Below are 12,883 nucleotides of genomic sequence, written 5' to 3' on the forward strand. Positions count from 1 at the left end.
CGGCGCGGCGGGGCGCGTCAGCGGCGGGGCGGCGGGGCGCGGGGCGGCGGGCGCTGCCATTGGCCCGGCTGTCATGTGGTCGCGCGGAGGCATCGGCGCTTCCCCGGGAATGTTTTCCTCGAGATGTCAGCCTGCAAGGGACACAAGCTCTCTTCCTCAAATTCCTGCCCAAAATGTCCTTCCCCAACAGCTCTCCTGCCGCTAATACTTTTTTAGTAGACTCTCTCATCAGTGCGTGCAGGAGTGACAGTTTCTACTCCAACAGCGCCAGCATGTATATGCCACCTAGCACAGACATTGGGACTTATGGGATGCAAACCTGTGGACTCCTACCGTCTCTGGCTAAAAGAGAAGTTAATCACCAAAATATGGGTATGAATGTACATCCTTATATACCTCAAGTAGACAGTTGGACAGACCCGAACAGATCTTGTCGAATAGAGCAACCTGTTACACAGCAGGTCCCCACTTGTTCCTTCACTACAAATATTAAAGAAGAAAGCAATTGCTGCATGTATTCCGATAAGAGAACCAAACTCATTTCTTCAGACGTCCCTTCCTACCAGAGGCTGGTGTCTGAATCATGCCCCATTGAGAACCCCGAGGTTCCCGTCCCAGGATATTTTAGACTGAGCCAGACCTACGCCACTGGGAAAACCCAAGAGTACAATAATAGCCCCGAAACGAGTTCAACTGTAATGTTACAGTTAAACCCTCGCGGCAGCTCCAAACCGCAGATATCTTCTCAACTTCAGATGGAAAAGAAAATGAATGAAAACCCGAACAACCAAGACAGCGCAGCTAAAGTCTCTCAAGTGGAAAGTCCCGAGCCCAAGTCCACGTTGCAAGACGAGAGGAGCTGCCTGCCCGAAGGCTCCGTGTCCAGCCCAGAAGTCCAGGAGAAGGAGAGTAAAGGTCTGTATTACCGAGTTTAAACCGTACCGTGGTGTAACTCCAACACGCCAGCACCCTAAAGCACGCTCTGATATACTAACGAGCATCACAGCCAGCACATTTAATGGTAAGAAGTATCGGGCTGCAGGTGCTGTGCCTCTGAAGATTTTGGCAGGAAAAAAAAAAGAAAAGAAAAAAAAAAAAAAAAAAAAAAAAAGGCAACACAAAAGGGTCCAAAGCTCTGCTTTAGAGACCTGCCTCTCTTGTGCATGCAGACTGGCTCTGTGATGCGGGGAATATCTCTGGGTGCTCCTTAGTGCACTGCAGCAGCCAAAATCAGCCAAATACCTTTAAAAAAGCAGGTCTGGAGGTTGTAAAATACGACAAGCTCAACTTTTCTCTTGTAATATTTCGCTGATTTCTTGTTTGTTTGTTTGTTTGTTTTCACTGAGCCTGGCTGCTCTTTGATTGCATTTAAACTTAATTACGATCCTATTAAAATAGGTGAGGAATAGGTACTACCAAGCTGGGTGAAGTTGGAAACAAATGCACAATGCAAGCAGCAGCCCGCTGCCTGCCTGATCAAATGATCAAAACGTGAAAGGTTTGAACGTGGTTCTTTAGATAACCTTGGGTTTCTCTCCAAAAAGTGCAACGTTATTTTGAAAGGCGTATGAAAGCTAAAGGTGGTGCTTATCTAATTTTATTTTCCCCTTAGAGGTGCACTAAAGCCTTCGTTTCGAACGGCGTGTGTCGAGGAATCCAAAACCAGGATCTTTTTACCTTATAAAAACGTACTTTGCAACCTCTAGGTCGATTTTTACCCTACGTATGCATGGAGATTCTTGTTATATGAATTACAGCTAACGGCCCAGGTCTAGGTTGATGGGGGGAGGATTCATTTCTGGTGAAAAATAAAATCAAATCTAAAAGGAAAATGGAAAAAAAAATGGAGAGAGAGAGAGAGAGAAAAAAAAAAAAAAAAAAAAAAGGAAAAAAAAAAAAAAAAAAAAAAAGAAACCCGAGGTGGAGGGTGTTGGTTTCACGTGCATCATTTCGGCTGGGGAAACGTCCATGTCTGCTGCTAGGTGTGCGTGTGCAGCTGAGCTGGGGGCTGCGGGGAGGCTGCAGAGGGGGGCAGGTTGCGGGGCTCTCCTGCAAGAGGGGCATCTCCCCGGCCAGCGCGGAGCCTGCCGAGGCAGCCCCGGGCGGGCTGCAGGCGCCAGAGTGTGCCCGGCGGGCTGCGGGCGGGCCGGGCGCCAGCCGCGAACTTGAGCGAGCCCCTCCCGGGCCTCCCGGGGGCTCGGGGCCGGCGACGGGGTCGGGGGCTGGGGGTTTGGTGACCCCCCGGCCCTGCAGAGCTTCGCTCCCCTGCCCACACCTCGCCCCGCCGGGGCCTCGGCCCCGCAGCCCCCCGGTCTGCCGGCCTCGCGGAGGAGGGTTCATGGCCAAGGGTACACTCTAACAGCCGGAGGGAGTTTTGATTTTTTTTTTTTCTTCTTCTTCTCCTTTGATTTTGATAGAGGAAATCAAGTCTGATACTCCAACAAGCAATTGGCTAACTGCAAAGAGTGGCAGAAAGAAGAGGTGTCCTTACACTAAGCACCAAACACTGGAATTAGAGAAAGAGTTCTTATTCAATATGTATCTCACTCGAGAGCGCCGCCTAGAGATCAGTAAGAGCGTAAACCTCACTGACAGGCAGGTCAAGATTTGGTTTCAAAACCGCAGAATGAAGCTCAAGAAGATGAGCAGGGAGAACCGAATCCGAGAACTGACCGCTAATCTGACCTTCTCTTAAAGCCTAACCCTGGGGGTGGAAACAGTGAGAAATGGGCACAGCACCACCAGTTGCTAAATGCAGGAGAGACTGTGGCAGAACCCGTCATTTTCCTTTTTTTTTTTTTTCCTTTTTTTTTTTTTTTTTTTTTTTTTTCTGGTAGAATGTGACTCTTCGTCCTTCTTTTAGCGCTGCAAGTGAATATGTATTACTATGACGAGTATATATAAAACCTAGCACGTGTAATTTATTTTTGTTCTCATCGTAATGCAGGGTAACTATTATTGAATATTATCATTTGGTCTTAACTTATTGGAACTGTCGAACATCCAAGCAATGTGACTTTTTCATGTTTTTACTAACAAAATGGTATTTATGTGGGGCTGTTACACGGGCCATAACATTTTGCGTACATTCAATACTTTAAGAAAAAAGGGGGAAAAACTTTGGGGGCGGGGGGAAAGAGAAGCACATTATAATGTAACTATCCTCGCAAATGAACTTTGAGATTGTCCTTCGTAAAATGGAATATTTCATTCTTCTCCATTGTAGACATTTTCTTGTGGTGCATATGTGGAATAGTAGTCGTTCAGCAGCAATATGTCCTTCTTGTGCATGTTCTGTTCGCATGTATAATGCAATAAACTCTGTAAACTACTGCGGTTCCTTTGGTTTTCTACAAACGTTTGAAGTACGGCTGCAGGTTGGTTTCCTGATCTTTCCTTATCAGCAGCTCTTTGGACTGATGTACCTTCTCGCCTTCTTGTCCATTTTCTGGTCTTTGTGTGTGTCTGCCTGCTTTCCTTTCTTTCTTTTTCCCTTTTTCTTTCTTTCTTTTCTTTTTTTTCCCTTCTCCCTTCTTTTTAGAGGTGGGGTGGAGACAGGGGCGGGAAATGATGTAAAGCTAATTTATTTATAATTGTGTCTGTAAACAAATGATTAATTGATAAAATATTGTGTGATGTTCGCAGTCTAACAAACTGAATGCAAAAAAAAAAAAAAAAAAGGAGAGACAGAAAAAAAAAAAAAGTAGTAAAATATTATGACCTAAACTGGACATCCTCATCCAATCAACTCATAAATGGTAAGTGATAAAAAATCTTTCTACTACAAGCTGTCAGCAATATGTGTGTCATTTTATTTGACGTTCCTATGTTGATTTAAAAAATAACAGTCACTGCCTGCTTACAATGTGTAGACTTTGATTTCGTGTCCTTACTTGCTTTAAAAAAACATCATACCAAATGCAAAGCTGGGTATAAATTAATGCGATGAGTTTGCTTCTTGGTCAGCTCAAGAGCCTTTAGAAGATGGTGGATGGGGAAATATTCCCTCAAACATCTGGCAAGGTTGGGCTTTTGCGAGCAGTAAAGCTCCCAGGCGTGCTTACAGAAGTACACCAGCCTCTCCAGCCCCATTTTTGTGCCCCTGCACCATTTTTGTTTTCTCAGAGCTCGTTTTATTTCCCGCAATTCCATTTTAGTAGCACACGTCCAGATAATGAACTTCATGACTCTTAACCCTTTCGGCGCATAAATTAAAAATATTATTTGCAGGTTCCCTGCCATGACAGAGGAGGAAGGGGGTGCGGGTGAGCGGGTGGGAGCAGAAATACCGAGCAGAGCTGGCTTGCAAATGAACATGACACCAAACCGAAGTGTGAATACTTGGGCATACTTTCACCTTCAAACCTTACTGGAAAAATAGCGTGGCTGCTGGCTGCGCTGGGAAAGCAGCTCGCCCACAATCAACGCCCAGTCTTCCCCTAAGCAGTTGCTAAATCAAGAAATGAAGCGCAAGATAGTGCCAACGTTTTCTGCCTTGGTGACACTGATAGTGCTCATGTTGCAGCTGGTGGCGTTGCATTTTGCTCGCTTGTCGCGGATATTGAATTTCAGCAAATGCTTTCTCATGTTTGCTCGTGGGGCAGAGGAATATTTTCCTCAGCCCAAAGCATCACCATTTTGGAGTTGCGGGAGCCGCAAGCACATAGGTATGCAGTGCTTGCTCTTGTTTCGAAAACAAACAACAAAGCGGTGCTCAAAGCCCACCTCTTTAAATATTGCGCACTTTTGAACCATCTTTATTTTTATTTTTCCTTTAAAGATACTCGCTTCATCACCGAAGAAGTTTCGGGAGTGGGAACTAATTAACTGGCTCCATACCAAGTGTTCAACGTATATAAAAAAGGAGGTTCACACTAATATGCCCGATTTATCAATTTCTATCTGTGTGCAGCGAGGGGCAGTTCCTCGCCATACAACAAGCCCTGCTTCTAGAGAAAATTAAAGGGAAGTCTGAAAATGCAAAGGAAAATGCTAGAGAGAGATGCCCAAAAACTAAACAGAAAAAAAAAAAAAAGAAAAAAAAAAAAGGAAGAAAACAAGCTAAGAGAGTAATAAATCATTAAATAAACAGGAATTTCAGTCCCTTCCTCATACCGGCCCACGAGTAGGAAGTGTTTTCGCAGTGCTGTTGTTTGTGTCCTCAGCGGGCTCTGCTGTGGGTTCTCCACTAACTGTGTGCATTTCCTCCAGATCCCGACACAGCCACCTTCCCTCGCTCAGAAGAGCAGAAATGTGCGGAAGACCATGGGTAATCCGGTTTTCAATACTAACCGGGCATCTTGTGGCTCGGGGAAGGGGGGACCGGCTCGGGGAGGGGAGAGAAGGAAGAGAAAGCGAGGCGGACAGAAAGCTCCCGCAGGCATTGAACGTGGCCAGCCGGGGCTGGCCGGCCCCGGTCCCCCTGAACTCGGGCGGAGGAGGCAGCGGGGCCGGGGCTGCTGCGGGGCCTCCTTGGGGTCCCCCTCGGCCGGCTGCCCAGGGTCTCGGCGGCCCCAAATTTTCTCGGGTGCAGCAGGGGCGTGCGCCCAGACACGCGTCGGCCGTGCTGGGAGACACAGGCTTCGCTGTTCCCATCCGTCCGTTTTATTAGGGACACATTAATCTATAATCAAATACACCTCATAAAATTTTTATTGAAAGGCATAAAATCATTACAGAGGTCTTCCACCTGTTTTAAAACAACACAATGGGCATCTCTTTTAAAACGCGGATCCTTCCCATGGAAACTTTCTGTCGAGGGAGGGGGGCACGGGGACGGATAATACTACCCGCACATGCTCTGAAATATGGAAGTACCGCAATGTGCTTTTACTGTAACATTTTCCTGTTTTATGAGAAGTCGTTACAGTCCCAGCTTGCGATGGTTTGTTTTTACAGGCAAGAATCCCCCCTTCCCAGCGGGTTTCCTCAGCAGCTCGGAGTGTGATTAGCAAGCCAAGGCTGTTGGATTTATTTAAACACCCTGCCTCTCGTTGATTAAGAAATGAATGGCAGAAATCACTCAGACGACGTGAAGAAATAGTCCGCGCCCGCCGCGGCCGTGGGCTGCCAGCGCGGCCACGCCCGCCGCGCCCCCGGCGGGCAGGGCAGGGCGGGCAGCGGGCAGGCAGCGGGCAGGCAAGGCCGGCAGGGCAGGGAAGGCAGGGAAGGCAAGGCAGGGAAGGCAGGGAAGGCAGGACAGAGGGCAGGCAGCGGGCAGGCTGCGGGCAGGCTGCGGGAGGCAGCGGGCAGCGGGCGGCGCGGGCCGTCCCGGCGCGGCGCGGGCGCGGTGCGGGTGCGCGGCGCGCTGTGCGGTGCTGTTGTTGATGATGATTTTTTTTTTAATCACAGCAGCCCCAGTTTAGCGGATTGATTTACTCGCAGTATTGGTAAATATGATCACGTGGGCCCCGCGACCAATGGTTGAGGCTTGCAGTCTGCAAAATACTACGATTGTTCTCAGGGAGGGTATCATATACAGTTAACAGTGTAACCTTTTATATGACTAAGAGGGGAGCCTAAAATGTCGTCTAGTGGCACCATAAGTAACTATTATGTCGATTCTCTCATAGGCCATGAAAGCGAAGAAGTTTACGGGAGTAGATTCGTCCAGGGAGGTCACAGTGCGACCTCCAGGCCATCAGGTGTTGCAGAGAGTTCAGATTTTTCCTCCTGTAGCTTTGCGCCAAAATCCACCGTGTTCTCCACCTCCTGGTCCACGGTTCACCCTCAGCCGTCTGCGGCAATGACCGGCATCTACCACCCCTACATGCATCAACCCCACTTAGGGGCAGCCGACGCCGGCCGCTACGTGCGCTCCTGGATCGAGCCCTTCCCGGGCTTCCCGGGCGGCGCCGGCGGCGGCGGCGGCGGCAGCGGCGGCGGCGGCAGCGGCGGCGGCGGCTCCGCGTCCAGCTCCGGCTCCTCCACCGGGCGCCACTACGGGATAAAGCCGGAGACGGGAGCAGCCGCCTCCTCGTCTTCCTCCTCCTCCTCCTCCTCCTCCAAAAGGACTGAGTGCTCCTCGTCCCGGGAGTCCCAGGGGATCGGTGTGCCCGAGTACACGTGCAGCTCCTTTCTCCAGGAGCCCCGGGAGAAGGCGGCTGCCAGCAGCTCCAAGGACCCTGCCGCCTGCAGCCACAACCCCAGCCCGAGCAGCGATCTGAAGGAGGAGAAACAGCAGCAACTTGACCCAAGTAAGTAAAAAAAAGGAGAGAGAGAGAGGGGGAGAAAGGCAAGGAGAGAGGCAGGGAGAGAGGGAGAGAAAGAAAGAGAGAAAGAAAGAAAGAAATTGCCCCTTTGATTTATTGCCGAAACCTGTAAGGCTCGAATGTGCAAAACTGATAGTTTTACTAACCTATAAAAACGTCTAGACGCCTACCCCAGCGCAAGCAGCAACAAGCACCCATAAAAGACTCCACATAACCACCTACCATCAAGACATCATTTGTACAGTAAACAGACTGGGGCATTAAGGCTTTTATGATAATTCCTCCAAAGTTGTGAAAACAGTCCATCCTTCGTTAAATTAATTTAAACCTTTTTCCCCCCCCCCCCCCCCCCCCCCTCCCTATATACCTCCCTTCTTTCAGATAACCCTGCAGCAAACTGGATCCACGCTCGTTCAACGAGGAAAAAGCGTTGTCCTTACACAAAGTATCAAACTCTGGAACTGGAAAAGGAATTTCTCTTTAACATGTACCTCACCAGAGATCGCCGTTACGAAGTAGCTAGGATTTTAAATCTCACAGAGAGACAGGTCAAAATCTGGTTTCAGAACAGAAGAATGAAAATGAAAAAGATGAACAAGGAGAAAGGCAATAAAGGAGACTAACGCTGGGGTAGAAATGCAGCTGGGGAATATTGTTTTAGTTCTGAGTTTGGGGCTTTGGGAGTTTTTTGTTTTTTTTTTTTTTTTAATTTTTAATTTCGGTTTGGTTGGGTTTTATGCTTCCCCTGCCCCCCCTCAGCCCCGCATACGTTTCTCCTCCTCCTCCCGTGCCTCCCACCCCAGGAACTTTAAATCAATCTGGTCTTTTTTAGATAGAAGTGAAACGTGGTCTATGTCAGGTATTTTGGGAAATTTTGTCTTGCTCGCCAACGTGTTTTGCAGAGTCGCTTCATCCCCCCCTCCTCCTTCCCAGACCGTTTGGTTGATGATGTTGTGAGTGCACGTTAGCTTTGGGAACTTTATCTGATGTTAAATGTTTGACATGTTTCTTAAAAGTGATGTAGTCTAGGTAGTTACTTTGCCAAAATAAAGGTAAGGAAAATAACTATAATTATGGTAACAAGATATATATTAAATTACAGTCGCTTCAATCAGTGGGGGTGTTGTGTCGTCCACGAGTTATTAAAAGGAAACCTTACCCCGACCCTCTGCTTTCTAGGTCTGAATTGCGCTCCTTCGCAATAGATGCCACAGCGAGGCCACGAGAGACTCCCCCCCCCCCCCCCCTTTAGTGCACTGTTAGGAGGTTGTCTCAGACCCGAAGCCGTTCGCAATAGGCCTCACGTTTCCCGGTCCCCCGGCTCGCTGCCGCTCCCGACCCCGGTAAATGCTGTACTACCCACCACGTCTCTGCCTCCCGACCTGCTGTAACTGTTTTTCCGCTATTACACAATAAAGGCTGCGAACGAAAAGCGCTGCGCTCGGAGCAGAAATCTGTGCGTCCCTCGCCCTGCCCTGCCCGCACAGCCCCGCACAGCCCCGCGGCTCCCGCCCGCCGGCCCCGCCGCTCCTCTCTGCGCCGCTCCGCGCTGCTGCGGGCACGGCGGCCCCGCTGCCAGCCCCGGGCCGGGGGAAGCTCCCCTGGCTCCAGGGGCTCGGCCGGGTGCGGCCGCCTCCTTGCTGGCTTTGTGCGCGGCCTTCAGGCTCGCTCGGGGAGCTCTGGGGGTCATTTAGGAAAGATTTCCGCACCGCTCCTCCGAATAAGCCAAACGGTGTTTATTCGCCCAAACCGTTCTTGTTTCCTTTTCCTTTATTTTATTTTATTTTTTTTTAAATCTTTTTAATTATTATTATTATTATGTTTTGGCCGTTTCTGATCCCCGCGCTATTTAACCTGGAGGTTGGGAAGCTCTGGAGGGACCAGGCTACTTCCAAACCTGCAGTGATGTTGGCGAAAGCTCATTTCGCAGCACGTCTCATGCCTTCAACATTTATAAACACACATGGCTTTATCAAGATAATTGAGATGAAGTTCATTGTAAAAAATGCTTTGTTTAAAGAGCAACCATTAAAATGAAGGACCCGTAAATATTTACGAGCAGTTCGGTTAATTCAAGATTAAGGGGAGAGCCGAGAGACCTCGCGTTTAATGTTTTCTACCTCTCTCTCTAAAAAAAAAAAAAAAAAAAAAAAAAAAGGGCAAAAAACATGTAGTGCCAGGAAAAGGTGTTGCATTGCTTCCCATCTATTGTCGAGAAGATACCTATAATTCTTTTAAAACAGGAAGAACCGTGGTATAATAAAACCATTGAGATGGCTAGACGTCTGGACCTAATGAGTTTACGATATGCTATGGCGCTTTTCTTTGAAACCACCTTATTTTGATGTTTGTGTTTGTTAGAGGAAAAAAAAAAAAGGCCAAAAATGCAGACAAACTAGGTCTTAAAATCTTGGACTATAAATTTCAACACGTCAGCGTTGGGCCAAGGCAACAGTCTCAAAAAAGACACGAAGGTCAAGAAACAGATTTTACCAAGTCAACTGATTAGTGGAAATGTATTTTGTTGGATATTCTACCGTGCTGAATCCTACCGTCTTAGCGTTCATATTTTCGAAAATAACCGGTCTGAATGTGTGTGATCTACAACTCACAACACGTAAACTATATTCTTGACACTGAGCACTGTTAGGTTGGTTCTAGCAGAGGCTCTGCTAAGAAACTGTGACCAAGCCCACACCATTTCCTTCTAATATTTTCTCTCAGGCAGAATGACGTATTTTACCTAGTATGTTTTTTTTTTTTTTTTCTTTTACTTATTTCTGATGCTGTGTGTGCTTATTTCAAAATGGCAGAAAGAAAATGAAACGTCTCGAAAGTCAACGCGCAGTTCCTCCATGTAAATCGCTTTTAGTGTCAAACTAAACAATAATTTAATCCCTACCCGTTGGTTGTGTTAATGTATGTTTGTACATATGCACAGTCGCGTGCACTCGCACACACATTATCCCGAATAATTCACAGGCATGTGTGATGGAGCGGGGGTAAACAAAGATTCATCTTTACTTTCGTTTACATAAATCAATCTATAGATACATAAACGAATGGGCAAACAAAATAACATGTTCAAGACAAAAACGGAGAGCTCTGAAACTACCACACATGGAGTATTCGTGGTGTAATATGTGGGGAAACATGATCGAAAACGCGATAGCAGCGGTCTTCAAAGCTCAGGCGTCTTTGCTGGCTGCCATGTGTAAACGAGGCGCATTCTTTGTATGTAGTTAATTATAGCACTGGCAAAAAATTAAAAGAGGGTCACCGAAATGTGCTGAGAAAATGGCACTGGAAACTCCGACAGACACCACAACCACCACCACCCCCTCCCAAAAGAAAAAAAAGAAAAAAGAAAAAAAAAAAAAAAAAAAAAAAAAAAAAAAAAGAAGAAAAACAAAACCAAAACGAAAGGAAAGGAAAAGCTGCTCGTGACCGAGCTCATCGAGAAGCGAACATAACACCACGCCGATCTCTGGCGGCGGCAGCGGCGCCCTCCTGGTTCTGGCGGACCCCCCTTGGCGGCGAGGCAGGGGCCGCAGTGGGGCTGCCTGTCCCCTGTCCCCGTCCGCCCGGTCCCCCTGTCCCCCTGTCCCTGTCCCCTGTCCCTGCCGCCGAAAGCCGCCAGAGGGCGCCAGTGCTCCACCCTAGGCGCGGTGCCGCGCCCCGCCGCTCCGCACCGCTCCGCGCCCCGCGCAGCGCTGCGCGCCCCCCCCGCCGGGACCCGCTTTCGCTGCCGGCTCCGCAGAGCCCCCGAGACGGTGCCGGGCATCCCGGTGGGACCCGCACGCGGGGGGCGGCCGCGGAGCCTTGGCCGCAGCTCCGCGGGAGGCCGCGGAAGCAGCCGCTGCCTCCCCGCGCCGCGCACGGCTCGGGTGGTGGTTTTGTGCCTCTCGCCCCCCGCTCCTGCCTCGGTGGGTAGCCCTGCGCTGCTGTCTCGCTACTCTTTCCCTCTAGCACCAAATATCCGTGTGCCCCCAAACCCCGGGGCTTCTCCCGTCCCCCCCAGCCGGTCTGCGGGGTTAAGGGGGGGTTGTATCAGCGCGGAGAGGCCTCGATGCGGAGAGCATTTGGGCACCGCGCCGCTCTGGGCCCCAAAGCCTAGGGCACGGGGGTCCCTGCGCCTCGCTGGGCCGGGCGAGGGGCGTCACTGTGCCCTCGTTGGCCCGGCACAGCCTCACCACGGCCGGTGGGCCTTTACTGGCCTCCGTAAGGCCCTGCTTATGTGCGGGAACCCGGGCCGGCCGCCGAGACAAAGAGAGCGGCACGGCGAGGGCCTCGGACACGGGGCGGGGGTGGGGGCGGCGGGGTGTGATGGGGAAGGAGCCTGCGATGTCTTTTATGTAACCACAAATATTTTTTGTCAATTCACACCAGACGGTCACACGTGGCTCCGACGGGGCCCGTATTAGATTTCACCTCCATTTTCGTCTCTGTTCAAAGCAGGGCGGACTCGAGCTCCTGGGGGTGTCTTCCCTAAAAAAGCTGGTTCCCACTGCAGGAAGAGAGGACGTTGGGAAGAGAGGACGGGGAAGACGGCGCTCCTCGGACCGGGACAGCGGGGCCTGCGCAGCCCCCCGGGCCTCCTTCCCCGAGCCCCCGGCGCGGCGGAGGCCGAGGGCAGCGCTCAGCGCCCGGCCACGCTCCCCCCGCGGGGGCCCGGAGCGAGCCCAGCGGGCAGCGCCTTCGCTCCTTCCTTCCCTCCTTCCTTCCTTCCTTCCTCCATCCCCGGGAGCAGGGCTCGCCTGTTTCGCTCGGACGGCGTCCCCGAGCGGAGCTGACCGCTCACCCACTCGCCTTTCTTCCTCCCTCTCTCTGCCTCGGTAATGACGTCCTCCAAGGGTGAAATGATGGAAAGTATATTCATAGGCATGATTTCCATTAAGTATCAATTAACCTGCAGCCTCAGCCATGCGTGCACGGCGTCAAGGGTAAATGTGCATCTCATTTCCCAGCACTCCGCTCGCCCGCGAGGAAATGACCCGGAGGGCCCCGGCCCCTGCGAGCTGCCGCCCTCCCGCACCGGGACCCCCGGGCCGCCCTCGCAGCCTCCCGGCCTCCTGGCCGCGGCTCCCCCGGCGGCTCGGCCTCAGCGGGACGGGCGGCGGCGCCCCGGGCAGCGCGCCCGCGGTTATCGCGCGGCATCTGCGCGGAGCCTCGCCCCGCGCGGCGGGGGACCGGCGGCTCCTGGCGAGCGCGCACCGGCGGGGGGAGCGGGGGCGCCGCGGCTGGGGTGGATCCGGGCAGGGCCGGGCCGGGTTTTTTTCTTGCCTGAGGAGCGGCACATGTAAACTGAAGCCAAAAGTCCCCCCTGAGCTCATGAGCGTGTGCGTGCGTGCGTGTGTGTGTGTGTGTGTGTGTGTGTGCGTGCGCGGGCTGCTGTGTGCCTAATAGGAAATAGTAAAAGCAGTGAGGCAGGTCATTTTGGGAGCGATTATATTCCAGTCCTGGTCACCGCATACACGGAGAGCAGGAGAGGGGAGCGCACGGGCGAGCGGCGGCGGCGGCACCATGAGCGCGGCGTAGAGGCACCGGCGGCGGCGGCGGCGGCGGCTGCGGCGGGGGGGAGCAGCGCCCCGTGCCCGCGCCCGCGCCCCCGCCGGCCGCTGCCCCCTCCCCGATGAGCTCCTACTTTGTCAACCCGCTCTACTCCAAGTACA

At 51.5% G+C, this 12,883-nt stretch overlaps 2 protein-coding genes across 3 annotated transcripts; both read left to right on the forward strand.

Annotated features, from left to right (window-relative positions):
* Positions 1-6: 6 nt before the first annotated feature.
* On the forward strand, positions 7-3,865 carry HOXD10 (homeobox D10). Its single transcript, XM_035330839.1, has 2 exons — positions 7-915; positions 2,418-3,865. The coding sequence occupies exons 1-2, from the start codon at positions 174-176 to the stop codon at positions 2,693-2,695; spliced, it is 1,020 nt and encodes a 339-aa protein (XP_035186730.1). The 5' UTR covers positions 7-173; the 3' UTR covers positions 2,696-3,865.
* Positions 3,866-5,054: 1,189 nt separating this feature from the next.
* HOXD9 (homeobox D9) lies at positions 5,055-8,643 on the forward strand. Of its 2 annotated transcripts, XM_035331901.1 has the most exons (3): positions 5,055-5,269; positions 6,573-7,196; positions 7,593-8,643. In XM_035331901.1, the coding sequence occupies exons 1-3, from the start codon at positions 5,266-5,268 to the stop codon at positions 7,832-7,834; spliced, it is 870 nt and encodes a 289-aa protein (XP_035187792.1). In that variant the 5' UTR covers positions 5,055-5,265; the 3' UTR covers positions 7,835-8,643. The 2 variants fall into 2 exon arrangements, with proteins under 2 accessions (XP_035187792.1, XP_035187791.1); XM_035331900.1 differs by lacking the exon at positions 5,055-5,269 and having other exon boundaries at positions 6,230-7,196.
* Positions 8,644-12,883: the final 4,240 nt, after the last annotated feature.

The sequence above is a fragment of the Oxyura jamaicensis genome, chromosome 7, assembly GCF_011077185.1.
Source record: "Oxyura jamaicensis isolate SHBP4307 breed ruddy duck chromosome 7, BPBGC_Ojam_1.0, whole genome shotgun sequence".
NCBI lineage: Eukaryota > Metazoa > Chordata > Aves > Anseriformes > Anatidae > Oxyura > Oxyura jamaicensis.